The 20609-nt window shown below is 40.7% G+C and overlaps 1 protein-coding gene across 1 annotated transcript in view; it reads left to right on the top strand.

Moving 5' to 3' along the window:
- LOC122816485 (mitochondrial Rho GTPase 2-like) overlaps window positions 1–20609 on the top strand; it is a gene marked incomplete in the record, with an annotated part of 1688264 nt that overhangs the window by 499070 nt on the left and 1168585 nt on the right. Inside the window, 1 exon segment of the mRNA XM_044089310.1 lies at window positions 19976–20077. Within this exon segment, the coding sequence (XP_043945245.1) occupies window positions 19976–20077 (102 nt within the window).

Here is a 20609-nt window from a genome sequence, read left to right as displayed (position 1 = left end):
ACTTTACGGTAAGTACATAACTTCTTTTATTTCATATCACCACTTTTTTTTTTTTTTTTTTTACTCTGAAAGATATCATTGATCTCTTGCTGTGACTTTTTGTGAAGAGCTTGGAACATTCCCATTAATCCTCCTGAATTTGGTACATTCTATATCTTTAAAGAGTAGAGGACTGCAGAATTATCTGCTGTACTTTGAAAAAGTAAAGTGACACCCTCTATCTGCACTTAGAGATGATGACTTTCTTTTTACTCTTGGTGCATATCAGTGCACACCCTGGCATCCCCCAGCCCTTATTACTATATTGCTTACTTTACATTATTTAATATGACGGCCCATAAGTCATTTCCCACATCTTTGTGGATAACTCCCTCCCATGAGTGTCTTATTCAAAATCATTTGCTGACTGGCTAATCTGTTCTTAAAACTGTTCTCGCTGGTTAGTGCATTGACTAGAATGTTCACGTTGAAGACCCATCCATTGTTAATGGATGTAAAAATAACTGCTGCTGCTCATTTATTTGTGGTCTTAATGTCCACCAGTTTGAGTTAGTCAATAAAAAGTTAATTACAGAAATACAAAAGTAGTTGACTGATAAAAAGTCAGAAAGCCTCTGTAATGGGTATGGTTGGGTATTTCTTCTCTGCCTTTCAGAATTAGGCACTTTTTTTCTCCAAAGGCCTGCATTTGTAAACATCCGTGTGCGCCCATACCAGTACACAACATGAAGTAGCACCCCAGCTACATTCTGGTGCATCCTGATTATCCCCATCAGTTTCCTCCCAGTTAGTTCTTTTTTGTCACTTGAAGGGCTCAGTTCTTGATCCTCCTGGTCCCAAAGGAGATGGACAATTTTTCCACATCTTGGTAACTTCAGCAGCGTTTGTCAGTATATGAGGATCTGGATGGTCACTGTGCAGGGAATTACATGTACTGTAATTCATATGCCATATGAGGGAGGTATTGCTGTGAAGTATGAGAAGTTAATAGCTTCAGAGCCATCATTGGTTACAGCCCTCTTTGTAGTATCAGACCCTTGTTGCTAAGACCTGGAGTGGTTAATTATCCCAGCTAGCTTCTTGAAAAATCTTTCTTTTCTGCTGCTGGGCCTTAACGATGGATGCCTTGCTAATGGACTTTTGAACTCTTCTAGACTCATACATGATGCAGGAATTGTGGTACCCCTTAGAGAGATTGCTTGACATCAGCTGTTTGGAGTGTCTGATTCTGAAAGCCTTGGAAGAATGGCTCTTTTGGGACCTCTTCTCATTTGGTCAAATGACCAGTCTGTTTGGTATCTAAGCAAACAGGGGAACACAGTGCTGTACTCCTTATGCAAGGAAGAAATGTTGTCTGGAGTTGGGCATTTTTTTCTTTCACAGGTTCCCCATGTGAGGAAGTGAGCTATGTGGCAGATGCTCTGAGCTGGGTTTTACATCCTGTCCTAGAGCTGAGGATTCAAAAGTTGCATCTAGTAAGAAAATGTTGGAACACCCCAGTGATGACCTGTTTGCCACCCAGAATATGATCTTTTGCCTCTTCTGCTTGGTACAGCAATACAAGGGAGTTAGTGATGAAATTCTGTTTCTGGTAGCATGAGAGGCTCCTGTGCACCTTGCTGACATTCTGTCTAATTCTGTATAGTATCACAAAGTTGTGGGGCGAACCAACTCATTCTTGTTACTTCATGGTGGGAAAGAAAGGAATGTTTTAGATCCTGATGACCTCAGTGATACAGGGAACCCTCTTAGCCTAAGTGTTTCCCACTGTTACAGCGAAGTCCAGCTCTGCCTTGGAGACTGAATCCTGATGTATACCTACTGCTTCCTTTGGATTTTTCATTGCAGTCTTGAAAGGTCACTTACATTGCTAAGAAGTTTTCCTCAGCAAGCTTATGCCTCCAAGAACTCCCCAACTGGTTAGTCTGCAGTTGATTCTAATGTATATGAGATATTTGTATAACATGGGTCTCCATTCCATAATCAGGATGCATTTTTCCATTGACTGTATACATCTTGACTTCATGGAAGGCATAATTATGTTCTATAACTGGATGGTCAGTCACGCCCTTAAAGGAGTCTTACACTTCTGTTCCTTGTTGAAAAAACGTTCCTTCCATGGGACCTGAACTTTATGAGAAATAGACTTGATTGTCGATAGTGTGAGACTGCTGGCTCAGTGGAGTTGAACTCTTCCTCTTGGAAAATGCCATCACCACCAATAGCAAATCTCAAAGCTCTTGACCCTTGTGTGCTGGGAACCACAGCTGGCTTTCACAAGGATGATGCCTTCATCAAGGAGAAGTGTGCAGTGTAATGATATTGCCGGATGTCCTGTTATTTCTGCAAGCAGCGTTTCCTCTAGGCATTTCTGCACCATCCCTAGAGGCATAAGTAGTGAGCTTCCTGGTTTCCACCAGAAAGGTAGCACTGCCTAGTTTGCTCAGAATGTGCAAAACGCCTCTCTTCCCTCATGGAGAAGCAAGCAGGCTATATCCTTTCATTCCCACCCCCCCCCGGGATGCTAGTTGACACCTGGTAACCTGGGATGCAGTCAAGAATCCTTCCTCTGTGCCATGGAGCCAGGAATAACGTCCAGTTTTCTTGATGATTTGGAGGAAAAAAGAGCTCTTAATATGCTTGCTTCAGGAATCACTGTGTTGTAGACATTTGTGGTATGGCTGCTTGTTCCTTGGTGCACATCTTCACCAAGCATTTTTTTCTTCACCATGACTCAGGAAGTTGGGCCAGTTCTTCCATCTGAACAATGACTTTGGGAGGTCCTCCAGCACCTTCCCACCTATTGGGTACTACTGGGGATTCCGTCCAGTCTGGAATCCACCAAGGAGGATGCTCATTACTCAGTTTAACAGATGTATTTTACAGTACTAGTGCTTTTGTTAGATGTTACTCCTTCATGAGTTTCAAATACTCTCCTGCCATCTCCCTGCAGATGAGTGGTATTCGTGTTTACTGCTTTGGGAGTGATCTGTAACACAGACAGTTATATATTTGTATGCCACTTATTTTAATTATGCGGAGTCAGATTGACATTATGCCTTGTTTTACAGATAGCCTCTTGCTAGTGGCTGGAGGCAAATTGGTAGGCTCTAGAGACAGATGCAGTTAAATAGCAGATGCATTGCATCATAACTTGTATCTGCTAGGCATGGAGATAAACCCCCATGTATTGCTTGAGAAAAGTAACTCGTTTGTTTTGGGTGTTGTATGTCCTAAGTATGTGGTTTATATAGCTAACTGTGATTACTGTCCAGCATTTCATTTGGGATGTGCTACATGTAAATTAAATGAAAGAATGTATGAGAATGATTATATAGTTAGAAGAAATTTTTGTACATTATACGATTCTGAACAGGTCACATAACTAGACACAGGATATCCCTTGAAAAAATGTCACACAGTGCTTAGTGGAGGTAGAAGGTTAACAAAGAGTGCCTTTGCTTATGAGTAAAGTGGGAATGTAAAGAGAAGAACCAGTAACATAACATCACTTCACGCCAGCAGTATGTATGCATGTACGTGTGTTTCTGTATGTATAAAATATAGATGTATGCACGCATACATACATATAAGTATACATACACTAAGTAAAAGAGAAAAAAAACATTGGCTGGGAAGAATCTTGCAAGCTTTTCAGCAAAAATAAGTTCAAGTTTCAGCTTTGGTGCAGGAGATGGGCTATAAGAATTAAGAGGAAAAAATAAACCATGAACTCAGAGGTGTTATATGCATAACACTAAATGAATGTATATATATATATATATATATATATATATATATATATATATATATATAATTAGTCAAATAAAAGGCTGAAAAAAGTAGAATAAACCTTAACTAGTTATCCAGATAAGCTGTTAAAGCTGGAAAAATTGGGCCGTGAACAAAATGCTGAATGAGCTTGATGATTTTTATGAAGAGCCATTTAAAAAAATAGTAGAGTTGGAAGACAGGGCACAAAGAGAAAACCTGAGATTTTCTGCTATACCAGGTTAACTGTAAAGAGCAGCCTGTATTCGTTTTATTAAAATACAGGTAAGCAGCTGGACTGGTGTTCCACAGTCGGTGTTAATTGAAATGACAGACAATATGTATGCTTCAAACATGGCCATGCAAAGACAACCAAGACCTTTATTCGTAAAGATGTAGTCACAGAAGCTGAAAGAGTTGCTATTGCCAAAGTTGTGGAAGAAAGGAAAAGTATTAAAAATTGGAGACAACAGAATATTTGTGGTAAATGATTATTCACTGTATATCAGGCAGAAGAGAAGCACATTTATGTCAGAAATCAGGGAATATTGTGAGGCAGGTGTGAGGTTCAAACTGCTGTATCCAGCTGTCTTAAGAATGTTTTTTTTTTTTTTTTACTGGAGGATCAAAGACATTTATGGATGCAGAACAGGCTAAGGAGGAAGTAAAGTAAACCCAACAAGCAGAAGTGTTCTGTTTCTCATTCTTGTGACAGTAAGAAGATTAAAGAGATTGCCAATGAAACATTTCCATTGTTCCAAAGAAAAATGTTTGAGTTTGACAGACAGGAAAAACAGATGCTGACTAGAAGAATCAGGAATACTTTTGATATGAACCGGAGACTGTTGGTGGTGGGATGAAGATGACTAGCAAGAAGACCAGACACATTCTGAAAATAGAGAATAAATGGGAGAATGTGAAGCACCAGTCACACTAGATATAAACATTATTTGTAAAATTTTGCTTTGCAGATAGGCATGGTTGAGAAAGATTGGAATTTTGTTGAGTGTGTTAAACTGGTAAGGGAACTGTAAATTGTATAATTCACTTTGTCTTCTAAAGAAGAACACTGAGGGAACTAAAGAAGTGTACGTATGTATATTTTTTTAATACTTGTATAAAAATGTGATATAAATTACATGTTATATTGTGAAGCAGTTTTGTATAGGGTGCAGTAAGTGCATTTGAAATGTGAGTGGTGGTCTTATCAGTGACTTCTGTATATGTTAAAATTAATAAAGTAAGAAAGTAGTTTTTGTTCAACTTTTCACTGTGGCAGGGTAAGAGAGGCTGAAGAAAAGCAAGTGAAAGTTAATATAATGTGATCTTGGGAGGGAATTGTAGAAGTGTATTGATCACATTATTTGTAGATTTAAAGAAATAGTCTCCCATGATTTTCTACAGGGTGGATATTTAGGTTAATGTGTTTGGCTGATAAAATGCATATATATGTTAGCTTTCTTGTATTTGCTAAGGCATTAGCTATTTTGTTTTTCCATTAAATGCTGTCAATGGGAGACAAGACGTCTATAAGGGCAAACAACCTAGAGAAGTCTGTGTAGTGTATTTTGAGAAATCTATTGATATTATTTCTTGTATCTACAAAGTTACTAGCTGTTTTTGATGTTCTTCATGTTTCACTGTTGCAGTCATTACATTTGGGTAATCTGCTGGCGGGTAGCCCTCAGTCGGCCTGATTAACAAAGTCATGGGTCCTGCGTCGGTTGCTGTCCCTTCTTCCATGACGTCAGGTTGTCAGGGGTATAAAACATGCAGCTGACACCATTACATCAGTCTTTCTTGCTGCGCGGTGCCCGAAGCAGAAGCAGTTCGCAATTGCCGGTCGTCCGACTCCTGAAATTTTCATTTTCGAGTTTCAGAACCGAAGTCTTCAACTAAAAAGCTAAGTACCCCATTGGGGAAACTTTTTCTTGCTCCTTACCGATGTCAGTAAAAGTTAATAATTGCATTACTTGTGGGAAGCAAATACCTCATAAGGATTTTCATTTGTACTGTATTCCTTGCCTAGGCCCTGACCACAATGTACATTGCTGTCGGTTTTGTGCTAAATTTAATCAATGCATTATTAAATGTCGGCATATTTTTGCTTCTAAATATTTTGGCTCGCTTTAATTATCCAGAAATGTCGTCTGTTAGCAATCCGACTACCCCGGAATACCTAAAAAAAATGCAAAGAAAAAGGCAGAGACAGGCCGTTGAGGTCCAAAACTGACGACGCTTCTAAGCCAGTTGCCAGTTCGCCGGTACTCAGTGAGGCACTTTCGCAGCCCCTGATACCCACTACTTCTGATTCACAGGCCTCTACTGAGACCCATTCGGAGTCCGGTATGCCGCGAGATGCTTCAATTATGGAACCCGCGGATGTCTCTACCTTAGATGGGTCCGGAGCCGCTGTGCAGGCACCGGCTTCTGAGGGTGTTTTCAGGCCTTCAGATTTGTATATTAGACCGACACCATCTTCAAAGCTAAGGCCAAACTCTAAATCTATGTCTAAAAAAAACGACGCCTGGACCATGTGTGCAGGCCCCTATGCCTAAAAAACAAATGATCAGAATGGCTGAAGATTTAATTACTCTGATCAGGGGTAGCCAACCCCTCCCTTATAAGAGGCCTAGGCAAGACCTTGATTATGAATCTTCTGAACAGGATTCTATTTCTTCTGACTCTTCTAATGAACAGGATTTGTCTATTCCTACTTATGAGGACTCAGATGCAGAAGATTCCATTCCTTCTGCTTCTCCCCCTGAGGATTTTTCTTTTTGGAGAAACTTTACATACCTTAAGGGAACATTTCCACTGGGAAAGTCAAGATTTCTTTGAATCTAAAGAGAGACTTAGGGATTTCTTCTTCCTCAGCATAGGCCTTTGGCTATACCTCCTGTTCTAGACATTGTTGTGTTTTCAGAATCTAGTATGGCTCCTGATTCTCTTCCTCCAGCTCCTTGTAAGCCAGACAGATACTACAGGGTTCCTGACTCCCACACATTCCTTTTCAAAAATCGTACTGCAGATCCTGAAACCATTTCTCAGGATCCCAAGGGCATTAAGGCCTCTACTGCTAAAAATCCTACCCCTTCTGATAGAGATTCCAGGGCGCTGGATAGATGGGGTAAGAAGGTTTACACTTCTGCAACCTTGGCAATCAGGGCTTTAAACTGTCAGTTTCATATGCTTAAATATCAACAGCATATCATGGGACTGCTTAAACAGAAAATGATGTTAATTTCTGACTGTGTGGAAAATAGATTTACAGGATTTATTGCATTCAGCTGAACAAGTTGGAAAACATACTTTGCAATGTGGTTTTGATTCTTTGGAGGCCTCTTGCAGGGCTGCTGTAACTGGGTCTGTGCTAAGAAGGCATGATTGGCTCAGAGCAAACTCTGCTTGATCATGTTAAAGCAAAATTGTTGGATGCTCCTGTACAACAGGACCGTCTCTTTGGTAATAAGGCTGAAGAAGTTTTAAAAAAGATGGAAGATAAAGCTAAATCTATGCAAACTGTGAAAGATTTCTTACAAGTGCAACCTCCAAGATGTAGTAGGCACTGGCCTACTAAGAATTGGTCCTTTCCAGTTCCTTCGAGAGCCAGTCAAGTCAAACCCAGACATTCCAAAGGCTCCAGATTTCAGTCACAAGGGATTTTTAGAACAAAACAATGGGGTGTCTCCTCCTCCAAATCTGGAAACAACAAGGCACCTCCCTGTGGTAAGCAGTCTCAATGACTTCCCTTTACACTTACCAAGCACTTACCTTTCAGCCGCCCCTTTGGGGAGGAAACTGGCACTTCAGGCAAAAAACTGGCAACTTATAACCCAGGACAAATGGGTTTTAAATATAATATCCCAGGGATACAGATTTCATTTCCACACGTTGCCAATCCCAAACGGATGGCCAGACCTACCCCCAAATCAGTGGGCAGTGGCCCAGAAACAAGTAGTGTCCCTCATGAACATGGGGGCTATTCAACCAGTACCACAAGAGGAAAAGGGACAAGGTTTCTATTCAAGACTTTTCTTGGTACCCAGAAAAGACAAATCATGGCGTCCCATTCTGGACTTATCTACTCAAAACACATTTCTGGACATTCCAAAATTCAAGATGCTGACTCTTCAACAGTTACTTCCTATGCCAGGCAAAGGTGCCTGGTTAGTAACTCTAGACTTAAAAGAGGCTTACCTTCATATCCCAATCAAGGAATCTTGCAGAAGATACATCCACTTCAAAGCAGGCTACTTGCATTACCAGTTCTCTGCACTGCCCTTTTGGCTTATCTACTGCACCCAGGGTCTTCACAAAGTGCCTGGATCCAGTAATTGCATTTTGCATGCAAAGAAATATTCAAATATATCCATACCTGGACGGTTGTCTAATTCAGGCAGAAAACAAGGCCACTCTTCTAAAACATCTGGTATTTGTAAAAAGGGTTCTAACTTGTCTAGGGTACACCATAAACAAAAAGAAATCACAACTGGTACCCTATCAAAAAATTACATTCCTGGGTGCAAGCTCGAATACAACTGCCCAGATGGGTTACCTTACGCCAGAAAAGCAAATTCATTTAGTAACTTACTTCAAACAGGTGGCCATAAAAAACCTGCTATCTGCAAGACAAATTCTGCAAGCCTTGGGGTTCATGGCCTCCTGCATTCTTCTAATTCAATATGCAAGACTGCATATGAGGAAACTTCAGTGATACTTAAAAAGTTTATGGAGTCAACATTGTCACAGCCTGGAAATAATGATTCCTATCATACCTTGCCTGCAGCTAGAGTTCCTATGGTGGGAAGAGGCCTGCCACCAAAACAAGGGACTTCCATTCTCTCCACCCCCTGCCACCCAAACTCTAACTACAGACGCATCAGACTATGCTTGGGGGGGGGGGGGCTCATCTGGCAGGGAAGTGCATTCAGGGCAAATGGAGCCCAAATCAAATGCTCCTTCATATCAATCAAAAAGAGATGCTAGCTGTACAGAATGCACTGACAGCCTTCAAGGACTACCTTCATCCAGGACAATTAATGATAAAGACAGACAACACCACAGTTATGTAGTACATAAACAAGCAGGGGGGTACACACTTCTACCCCCTTTGCAGACTAGCCATGGCATTGTGGAACACGGCTTTGACCTATCAAATACAACTACAAGCTCAATTCCTGCCAGGAAAGCTGAATACTCTGGCAGACGAACTAAGCAGAAATCTCATGAACCCACACAAATGGAAACTGGAACCACAGATTTTCAACATGCTGACATGCAAATGGGGGAGTCCAGACAGATCTTTTTGCCTCACCCCAGAACTATCAGTTGGACAAATTCTGCACAAAAACTCATCACAAAAAAGCCTGGAAAGTGGATGCTCTATCATTCAGCTGGAAAAAACTATAAGTCTATGCTTTTCCCTCTCTGCCTCTGCTCTCCAAAGTTCTACTGAAAGTCAAACAGGACAAACCAAAAATTATTTTGATTGCTCCAGACTGGCCTCGCCAACACTGGTACCCACTCCTGCGCAATGTGCCACACCTTCCACTGTGGCACCTGCCTCAGACACCTTACTTACTGTCTTAGCAGAACAACCAAATTCTGCACACTCAGCTCCAAACTTTGAATCTTGCAGCATGGCTAATCACCTAAATTCACCCTTAGCATCCCTCAGCAAACCTGTGATGGATGTCATTTTGGAGGCAAGAAGGCCTAGTACTAGAAAATCTTATGCTGACAAATGGAAAAGATTCTGTGCCTGGAATCAATCAGAAGGGATAAGCACAGCAGTGCCCAATATTCCTCAGATTTTACAATACTTAACTGAGATGCTTCACAAGGGCCTGTCCTTTTCTTCTATAAAAATCCATGCCTCAGCCATTTCAGCTCATTGCAACACAGAACCTCCCCTCTTCTCTCATCCTCTGCTAAAGCAGTATCTCAGAGGGGCCAGAAACTTAAGACCACCCAGGAGAGCTCCAACCCTTGCCTGGGACCTCAATTTTGTATTGGAAAAACTCACTCTCCCTCCTTTCGAGCCAGCTTCTACTGCAGACTTAAAATTTCTCTCCTGGAAAACAGCTTTCCTTTTAGCAGTCACTTCAGCTAGAAGGATTTCCGAATTACAGGCTCTTATGGCAGTGGAGCCTTTCATTATTTTTCATGCGGACAGGGTGTCTCTCAGGACCAATCCATCCTTCATACCTAAGGTGGTATCCAGTGTGGCTCTTAATCAGACCATTCATTTGCCAACTTTCTTTCCCAATCCACAGAACAAGCTGGAGCGGATTCTGCATTCATTGGATGTACACAACTTAGATTTTACGTAAACAGGGCAAAATCTCTAAGAAAATCTGAACAACTACTGGTGGCATTTGCTGCAGGGGCAGAGGGAAAGGCTATTTCAAAGCCTATTTCCAAATGGATAAGCCATTGTATTCATTTCTGCTATATGCACCATGGTAAAACTATCCCCCAGGGAATCAGATCTAATTCCACCAGGGCTGCATCTACTTCTACAGCCTTTCTCAGAGGTGTTCCTACCAGAGACAATTCTAGTAGCTGCTTCCTGGAGCTCAGTTCATACGTTCACCAAACATTACCATTTACCCTTTTTCTCTAAATCCATAGCTGGCTTTGCCACTGGAGTCCTGCAGGGCCTTATAACTGGTCCTAATGCTGTATAAATCCATCCTCCCAACCATAGCTTTGGGAATCTACCCAAATGTGATGACTGCAACAGTGAAACACGAAGAACATAGTACAGATGTGTACACGTACCATAAATGTAGATGTTAGTGTATTCACTGTTGCAGTCCTGGTTACCCTCCCTCCAAGAGTTTTTCTCTTACTATACCTCTACTTTCCTTTACTATGCTTAAAAGCCTTTTTGGTGTATTTGCTTTTGTTTGGAGGTATATATTTTTGTGTTTTTAAATTACTTAACTATTTGGCTCCCCATTTGGGGGGCACCTGACATCAGGGGCAAGAAAAACTGATGTAATGGCGTCGGCTGCATGTTTTATACCCCAACGACCTGACGTCATTGAAGAAGGGACAGCAACCGATGCAGGACCCAAGACTTTGTTAATCAGGCTGACTGAGGGCAACCTGCCAGCAGATTACCCAAATGTAATGACTGCAACAGTGAATACACTCGAACATCTACATTTATGGTAAGTGTACACAACTGTACTTTCTCATTTCTGACTGCTTTTAGTGGAAACTATCTGTCCGCAGGTGCAAGCAATTAATTATTAGACATCTGAACACTACACTGTGCTGAGAGTAATCTATAAAGTACAATTAACATGTAAAGGTACATTGGTAAACTATTCAATGAAAAATATATGAAGTTTAAAATTGCGGGAAGTGATTAAGGTATACAAGTAGTTGCCTCCCCAGCAGCCTTAATACTTTAATGGATTTAATATAGCAGTGCACATTTTAGTTAATGTATTTAAAGGTAGCCAGTGGACTTTTTCTTAGCGCTGAAAGTTAATATTTACTGAAAGCATGCACACCGTTTTATATCTGTGAGGGGATTATAGATGAGAAAAGAAAAGATAGCAATCAGTATAAGTAGAGACAGTCTCTAACTGCATAAGAGTTCAACCTGGTAAACATTACTTAAGGCAATTAAGTTAAAAGTTTGAAATATACATTCAAAATAACTGTTATGTGTAGTAGGTGGGAGTAAACGCTTTGCATCATAATAGCTACCCTGTCCATAATAACATGGGGTGTAAGTGGTGTTACAGGTATAGGCAAAAAGTAGAGTATTGAATTATATTAATAAATGTACTCTGCAAATAGCAGTGTTGCAGGAGACACATTCAGATAGAAAGAGACTTGTGAATTTGACAAAGAAAGGATTTCATAACGGACATTCAGAAGAATATCAGGGACATAGGAAAAGGGGAGCAGTAATACTGATTGTTAGAGGGGCTCCAGTAACAGAAGAGGAAAATACAGTGAGGGCAGATTTGTGGTAGTAAGGGGCTACTGCAGGGAGGAGCAATATGCTGTAGTGTATTTATATTCTGCATAAAATTACTGTTAAGGAGCTTAAGAGAATTTTCGGAGAAATACTCTGTTCCCAGCAGGAAATATTTTATGGGTGAGAACTGGAATTTGATTTGCAGGGGAAATGCAATGAGAGGATAGATTTATGAAGAGAAATGTATGAGAATATTTGGTATGGAGAATGTTAATACAGTAGTAGGAACTCAGTTTATTGTGCTAGGTACAATATCTGGGCTAGGCTGGATAGAAATTATATTTCTAAGAACGTGTGTATTTGATTGAAAGCTTTACTACACATCCAGTAACTATTCCTGATTATGCACCATTAAAAACTAAGATAAAAATTGAAAGTAATTAAGTAAAGATGAGGAGAATGGTGCTTTCCTTTTTACCTGTTATAGAAAGAAAAGAGTTTAAGAAATGGGTAGTGGAAATAGGTTCATAGGTTGGTACTGAGCTATCTGCCCGAAGGCATATATTAGCCCAGCCACGTTGTGCGGTATTCACCGCCCCTTTAGTAGTTCCCTAGACCCTTGTACTAGCAGCTAGTACCCTTGGCCCCTATCTAGTAGTGCTGTTGGTGTGATCCCCGGTGTGAACTTTGTTACCCATCCACTCATCAAGGTTCCTCTTGAAGAGAGATAGTAAGGGGCTCTGTCTTATGTAGATCGGGACCCTGTTCCATAGTAAGGGAAGTCTCTGCGAAGGGAATCTATCCCTCCAGCATGTTCTATTCATTGTTGTGTTGAGGTTTATATCCCTAGAGCGTGTAGCTCGAGTAGATTTCGTTTTGCTAAGATGGAGCATGTTCAACAATTCTGGGTTGGACATGGCTCTGTACGTTAGACAGAGATTGCCTCTGAGAAAGCGGTATGCAACAGAGAACAGTCTTAGCTTTTTCAATCATGCTGCATAGGGCAACTGTTTGAGGCCAGTAATTCTCTTGGTTAGGTAGCTCTGTGGTCTCTACAGCTGCTGGAGATGTCTAGCCAGGTACATTCCAATTGGTGCATTGTACTCAATAATGGGTCTGATGAGGAAAGAGTAAAGGGGCACCATTACATCCTTAGATCTTGATGCGAACCCTTTCATGATCAGTTGGGTCACATAGAAGGATTTTCTAACCACTTTGGCAGCATGGTTATCAAAGGAAAGCCGGCTATCTACTTGAGTCCCTAGATCCCTTATTTCTTCTTCAGATTTCAGGGGATTACCTCCTATGTTGTAGTTTGCGGGTACTCTGTTTTTTCCAAAGGGGATTACTACGCATTTTTTTGCATTTAGCTTGAGACCATGGCTTTGACACCATGCATCAGTCTCATTTAGGCCCTTCTGGAGGATCCCCATGTCGGCCGGAGACTCTATTATAGCACCCAGTTTGCAGTCATCAGCAAACTTAGTCAGCCACAGCCCTTCCGTGCTTGCCTGTACTTCTGAGAAGTATATGCCAAAAAGGTGGGGCCCCAGGACAGAGCCCTGAGGCACACCACTCGTTACTGGTCTGGATTCGGACATAGATCCCGCTACTCTTACTTTATGGGATCTGTCTGAGAGCCAGTTTGTGAATCCATCTTGTGACGCAAGTGTTTATGCCCAGGCTGGTGAGCTTATCAATAATACCCGAATGGGGAATGGTGTCAGATGCTTTAGCAAGGTCAAGGTAAGCCGTGTGTACCTCCTTTCCCCTTATCTATAGCCTGAGTAACTGTCTCAAAGAAATCCACCAGGTTCAGGAGGCATGATCTGCTCTTGACGAAGCCGAACTGTGTGGGGTCCAGCGACTGGAGGTTCCCAATCTCTCCATTTATGAGTTCCATAATGATTTGCTCCATAGCCTTACAGATCAGACTGGTCAGGCTTATTGGTCAGTAGTTCACAGGGTCAGTTGTGGCCCCACCCTTGTGTAGCAGGACCACCGTTGCCATGCGCCATTCTCTGGGCACATATCCTGTGGAGAGGCTGAGACTGAACAGGGTATTAAGATGCGGGGTTAATTCCTTTTGGAGCTCGTGTATGACACAGCCTGGGACACCATCTGGTCCCATGGAGGCAGTATTTTTAGCTTTAGATAGAGCCTTGTTAACCAACGAATCAGTAATAATTGGACTTACACAATCCCCTGGAATGGTAATAAGCCCTGTAGGTGGTGAGGGGTGGGGGGATTTGCACTGAACCTGTCAGCCAAGATGTTGGCAGTGTCAGAAGGGTCAGTGTATTTTGTTCCATTTTGTACTAGCTCAGAACAGACCTGAGCATTGCCATTTAGGTTTTTGACGTAGCCATAGAAGGCCTTATGGTTATCCTTGGCATCCTTGGCAGCTTTCTTTTCAAAATTAGCTTTAGTTGACTTGATGAGGGCCCTCAATTTCTTACTAATGCTGATCAGGGATGATTTTTCTACTTGAGATTTGGCCGTTTTTTGTATAAGTCTCCTCCTTTTATTGTAAAGTTTGCTTATGGCCGGGGTCCACCAGACTGGTTTCTTCTTGCTTGAGGAAGGAGTCTTGGTTTTATTAAATGATTTGAGAGTTATCAGGGAAGTTATAAATTTCTTTGGAAAGGATAGCTAGTGAGTGGGATAGATTGAAATGGAGTTTAAAAACAGGGTGCAAGTAAAAGGGAAAGTGATATGGAAAAGAATACATAGAAATTAGAGTGGTTGACAAGGGTTAACATATTGCAGAATGAAAGGAATCTCACAGAACTGGAAGGGGAGCAATTAGAAAGAGGTATTGGGAAGATAGACTATTTGAGTAGTATACATGAGTTTAGAAAGATTGCTCTTAAGCAACTGTTTTTGATAACTCCAGAACACAAAAAACTTTAGCACAATGACTTTGGCAACAGAAAGTAGAAAGGGCTTTTGCAAAATTTAGGGAGCCTATGACAAGAAAAATAGCCAGAGATCCTACAGATGTATTAGGGGTGTTTCGGAAATTTTATGAATATTTGTGTAAAGCAGATTAATGTGGAAACCAAGAAAAAGCAAGGATGGAAATACTTATGGAAGACTTAATTATTCCAGTGTTAGAGGAAGATGAGGCTCATAATTTTATAGCAGAAATGGGTAGAAATTAAGGAAAAACCGTGATGTATAATAAATCAACAGGGAAGTCCTAGGAACAGATGGTATTCTGTGGAAATTTGGAAGTTGGGAGGAAAGAAGGTAAGTAAAGATCTGGAATGTTTTGTTTAACATTAATTTGAAAGGTCGGGAAATACCAGCATCTTGGAAAAAAGATGTGGTGGCTGTATTACCCAGGCAGAGCAAAGATCTTGCAAACCCATCTTCATATAGACCAACTTCAGTTTTAAACCGTGATCATAAAGTGTTTTGTCTATGCTTTCTAAAGACTGACACTGGCGTTGCCAAAATTGTTAGACATGGATCAGTCTGGTTTTGTGTAGGGGAGGCAAAAATTTGACAACATTAACAGAACAATGGTGATCCATAGGGAGGTCGAATGTAAGAAGATCTCGTTATTATTTGTGGGTCTTGATGTAGAGAAAGCATTCACTAGAGTCAGCTGGGATTTTATGAGAAGGGCATCGGAAATGTTTACATTGCCTGATAGCATAATGGGATTTAATATAGAGGATATATGAAAGGTCAGAGGCAATTGTTCAGGTTTGATGGTTCCTCTCTGATAATGTGTGTTTGAACAGAGGAACCAGGCAGGGATGTTCTCTTTCCTCTTTGTTATTTGCTTGATATTTAGAACCACTGGTGAAGAAAATATGGGACTCACAAATTTAAAGATAGAGCAGATGTGGTACTCAACCCAGCCGCTGGGGATACACAAGCCAGTGCATTTCTTTGTGCCGGTCCCAAGCCCGGATAAATGGTGAGGGTTGCATCAGGAAGGGCATCCAGTGTAAAATTTTGCCAAATCATACATACAGACAACAGTACAAAAGTACATACCGGATCGGTCGAGGCCCGGGTTAACAACGACCGCCACCAGTACTGTTGGCCAACAGGGTGCTGGCAGAAATTGGGCTACTGTTGGCCGAAGGAGGAGGAAGGCATGCCTGAAGGCAGGTAAAGGCTAGGACTGTGATAGTGAGGGTCGGAACTTTGAATGTTGGCAATATGACTGGTATAGGGAGAGAGCTAGCTGATATGATGGACCGAAGGAAGGTTGGTATATTGTGTGTGCAAGAGACCATATGGAAGGGGAGCAAGGCTAGGTGTATCGGAGGCGGTTTCAAATTGTTTTATCATGGTGTGGATGGGAGGAGAAATGGCGTAGGTATTATCCTGAAGGAACAGTATGCTAAGAATGTTTTGGAGGTGAAAAAAGTGTCGGATAGAGTGATGTTTATGAAGCTGGAAATTGATGGTGTAATGATGAATGTTGTTAGTGCATATGCACCACAAGTTGGGTGTGCGATGGATGAGAAAGAAAAATGTTGGAGTGAGTTGGATGAAGTGGTGATGACTGTACCCAAGGGTGAGAGACTGGTGATTGGAGCAAATTTCAGTGGGCATGTTGGTGAAGGGAACAGAGGGGATGAGGAAGTGATGGGTAGGTATGGTGTTAAGCAAAGGAATGCAGAAGGTCAGATAGTAGTGGATTTTGCGAAAACGATGGACATGGCTGTGATGAATATGTATTTTAACAAGAGGGAGGAGCATAGGGTGACGTACAAGAGTGGAGGAAGATGCACACAGGTGGATTATATCTTATGTAGAAGGGCCAATCTGAAGGAGATTGGAGACTGTAAAGTGGTGGCAGAGGAAAGTGTAGTTAAGCAGCATAGGATGTTGATTTGTAGGATGACATTGGTGATCAAGAAGAGGAGGATGAGTGTGAGGGCAGCACCAAGAATCAAATGGTGGAAATTGAAAAAGGGTAATTGTGAGGTGATGTTCAGGGAAGAGTTAAGACAGGCAGTGGGTGGCAGTGAAGAGTTACCGAATAGCTGGTTAACTACAGCAGAGCTAGTAAGAGAGATGACAAGAAAGGTGCTTGGTGTGACATCTGGAAAGAGGAAGGAGGACAAGGAGACCTGGTGGTGGAATGAAGAAGTACAGGAGAGTATACAGAGAAAGAGGTTGGCGAAGAAGTGTGATTGTCAAAGAGATGAAGAAAGTAGACAAGAGTATAAGAATATGAGGTGCATGGCAAAGAGAGAGGTGGCGAAGGCTAAGGATAAGGCGTATGAAGAGTTGTATAAAAGGTTGGACACTGAAAAGTTGTATAAAAGGTTGGACACTAAGGAGGGAGAAAAGGACCTGTACCGATTGGCTAGACAGAGGGACCGAGCTAGTAAAGATATGTAGCCGGTAAGGGTGATAAAGGATAATGAGGGAAATGTACTCACAAGCAAGGAGAGAGTGTTGAGCAGATGGAAAGCATACTTTGAGGGGTTGATGAATGAAGAGAATGAGAGGGAGAGAAGGTTGGATGATGTGCAGATAGTGAATCATGAAGTGTAGTGGATTAGCAAGGAGGAAGTAAGGATAACTATGAAAAAGATGAAGAATGGAAAGGCTGTTGGTCCAGATGACATACCTGTGGAAGCATGGAGGTGTTCAGGTGAAATGGCAGTGGAGTTTTTAACTAGATTGTTTAATGAAATCTTGGAAAGTGAGAGGATGCCTGAGGAATGGAGAAAAAGTGTTTTGGTACCGATTTTTAAGAATAAGGGTGATGTGCATAGTTGTAGTAACTACAGAGGGATTAAACTGATCAGTCACAGCATAAAGTTATGGGAAAGAGTAGTGGAAGCTAGGTTAGGAAGGAAGGTGATGATTAGTGACCAGCAGTATGGTTTCATGCCAGGAAAGAGCACTACAGATGCGATGTTTGCTCTGAGAGTGTTGATGGAGAAGTACAGAGAAGATCAGAAGGAGTTGCATTGTGTCTTTGTGGATTTAGAGAAAGCATATATGACAGGGTGCCTAGAGAGGAGTTGTGGTATTGTATGAGGAAGTCAGGAGTATCAGAGAAGTATGTAAGTGGTACAGGATATGTACGAGGGTAGTTTGACAGCGGAAAGACTGAATAAAATGGCGTTGGCTGCATGTTTTATACCCCTGACGACCTGACATCATGGAAGAGGAGACAGCAACCGACGCAGGACTCAAGACTTTGTTATTCAGGCCGACTGAGGGCAACCTGCCAGCAGATTACCCGAATGTAATGACTGCAACAGTGAATACACTCAAACATCTACATTTATGGTAAGTGTACACAACTGTACTTTTTTATTACGTTTACGTTTAATTGTACTGGCTGCCAAAAAGTAATTACTAGAAAATGGAAGTCAAAGTCTAAACCACTGTAATTGATGTTCTGAATATTGTAAATGAGATAAAAGTACAGGAGGTGGGATTCCAAGAAAAAGAAAGGGCAAATTATGTAGAAGCTGTGTAGAAGTAAATGGAATCTGTGGGACAATCCATTGCAAAAATAATGCCCAAGGAGAGGAAGAGTGAGGAAGGAATTGGAACTGTTTATGTAATCTTTGACTGAATGCTAATTGTTAAAAAGGAAATGTGTACCCTGGATGGAAAAATAATGTTGCTGTGTTTTTTCTTTTGTATTAGTACATGAGTGTTTGTGTCACCGTTTAAAGATGCTTATTTAAAAAATGTGTTAAAAGTGTGCATAGTGATTTGCTTAATGAGCACATGCGTTTATTTACTGCTTTGAGCTTTGCTGGATATTCATCCCATTCCTGTATATTTTTCAGGATGTTTGTAGTCGGTGCTTCAGCACTTGTTTTATTCACTCTCCTGTGGCGTAAAAAATATTATTAACTTGAAATAACTTGGCATCGCCTCTATGCAGTACAGTCGTTACGTCATTCTAGATAATATTAATAAAGCATGATTCAGTGTCATACTCAGTTTAAAGAGATGGAATTTTGATATTAATAGAGTTTCAAAAACATCTCTCAACTATTTTAATAGTTGGTTTCAGTATTCAGAGTCTAAAGATTGAAATGAATTTCCTTCTAAGGTAAATTTTATTAATCAGATGAAAGGATTGTTGCATATTTCTAATTTTTCATATTTGACAGACTTGTAAGAATTTAGTATAATCTGCTATTAAATGGTTTTCCTTGACTATGCAGTACAGTCGTTACGTCATTCTAGATAATATTAATAAAGCATGATTCAGTGTCATACTCAGTTTAAAGAGATGGAATTTTGATATTAATAGAGTTTCAAAAACATCTCTCAACTATTTTAATAGTTGGTTTCAGTATTCAGAGTCTAAAGATTGAAATGAATTTCCTTCTAAGGTAAATTTTATTAATCAGATGAAAGGATTGTTGCATATTTCTAATTTTTCATATTTGACAGACTTGTAAGAATTTAGTATAATCTGCTATTAAATGGTTTTCCTTGACTAGTGTACGAGTCTATCCAGAGTGTAATAGAATTAAATTTTGCAGTAATAGAGTAAGATTCTACATCAGGGAAGCTAATATCACCATACTCCTATAATCTTGTATGATTTCTGTAAGCAATTCTCGTCTTTTTAGGATACCATAAGAACAGAGTTAGCATTTTTTCCTTTTTCTTTACAAATTTTCTTTTGCCAGGTATTAAAGTTGTTGAATGCAGTGTGTGTGTGTGTGTGTGTGTATATATAAAAATACACACACACACACACACACACACACACACACACACACACACACACACACACACACACACAGTGGATATAAAAAGTGTACACACCTCTGTTAAAGTGCCATGTTTTTGTGATATAAAAAAATGAGACCACAATAAATCATTTCAAAAGTTTTCCCCACCTTTAATGTGACCTATAAACCTTCTACATTTCAATTGAAAAACAAACAAATCTGTTAGGGGAAAAAAATATATATATATAAAAAACGTACAATAGGCTGGTTGCATAAGTGTGCTCACCTTTAAACTAATACTTTGTTGAAGCACCTTTTGATTTTTTTTTTTTTTTTTGTGATGAGCTACTGCAAAAGTTTCCTTTGAAAAATGTGAAAAACAAAGGCTTCAGACATGTTATTTAAAATGCCTGCTTAACTAGAGCTGTACTCATAGTTTAGCTGCTGCTTACCTCGGCAAGCACTTCTTACTGTGGTGTGCCTGCAGCAGTTTTGTTTTTATATAACTGGTCTTTTATTCATGAGTGTACCTTTGCAGTATTTTTTCTTCTTTTATTTTTCATTTTAGTGTTCTGCAAGAAACCTGAAGAACATTTCAGAGTTATTTTATTATGCACAGAAGGCAGTTCTTCACCCTACTGCACCACTGTATGACCCAGAAGAGAAACAGGTAAAAGAGAGCAAAGTACAAGATTTTCTGAAAATGCTTCACATAAGATTGTTTGATATTCTGATTGCTTTGTTCCAATGACATCACTATAAAATCTATTAGTGCTTCAAGAGTTGAATCTAGTGGCCGTATCAGGCAATATGTTTCAGAATTCACTCGTGCAGGTTTTTATTTACCATGTTTTCCTTTGAATTTTTATTTTTTATTTTGTAGAGTTAACATTTTCATTAAAAGTAATGGCCCTGGACTCTGCGTCATTGACATTCATTTTAGATGGACTTTGTGTTGCAGGACAGTTGCTGAGAGATTGAGTAGTTATAGTGCATTTTACTGATTCATTCTACAGAGATCCGTAGGGGCGGCCATGGTGGTGCAGCGGTTAGCGTTGCCACCTCACAGCAAAAGGTTCTCCGGTTCGATCCTCGGCTGGGGTGCCTTCTGTGTGGAGTCTGTATGTCCCTCCCTGTGGTCGCATGGGTTTCCTCCGGGTACTCTGGTTTCCTCCCACATCCCAAAGGGGTGGATTGGACAC

Source organism: Protopterus annectens, chromosome 12.part0, assembly GCF_019279795.1.
Source record: "Protopterus annectens isolate FY-2018-M chromosome 12.part0, PAN1.0, whole genome shotgun sequence".
NCBI lineage: Eukaryota > Metazoa > Chordata > Ceratodontiformes > Protopteridae > Protopterus > Protopterus annectens.
Note: the sequence above shows the minus strand (reverse complement) of the source record. Positions and strands in the feature narration are given on the sequence as shown.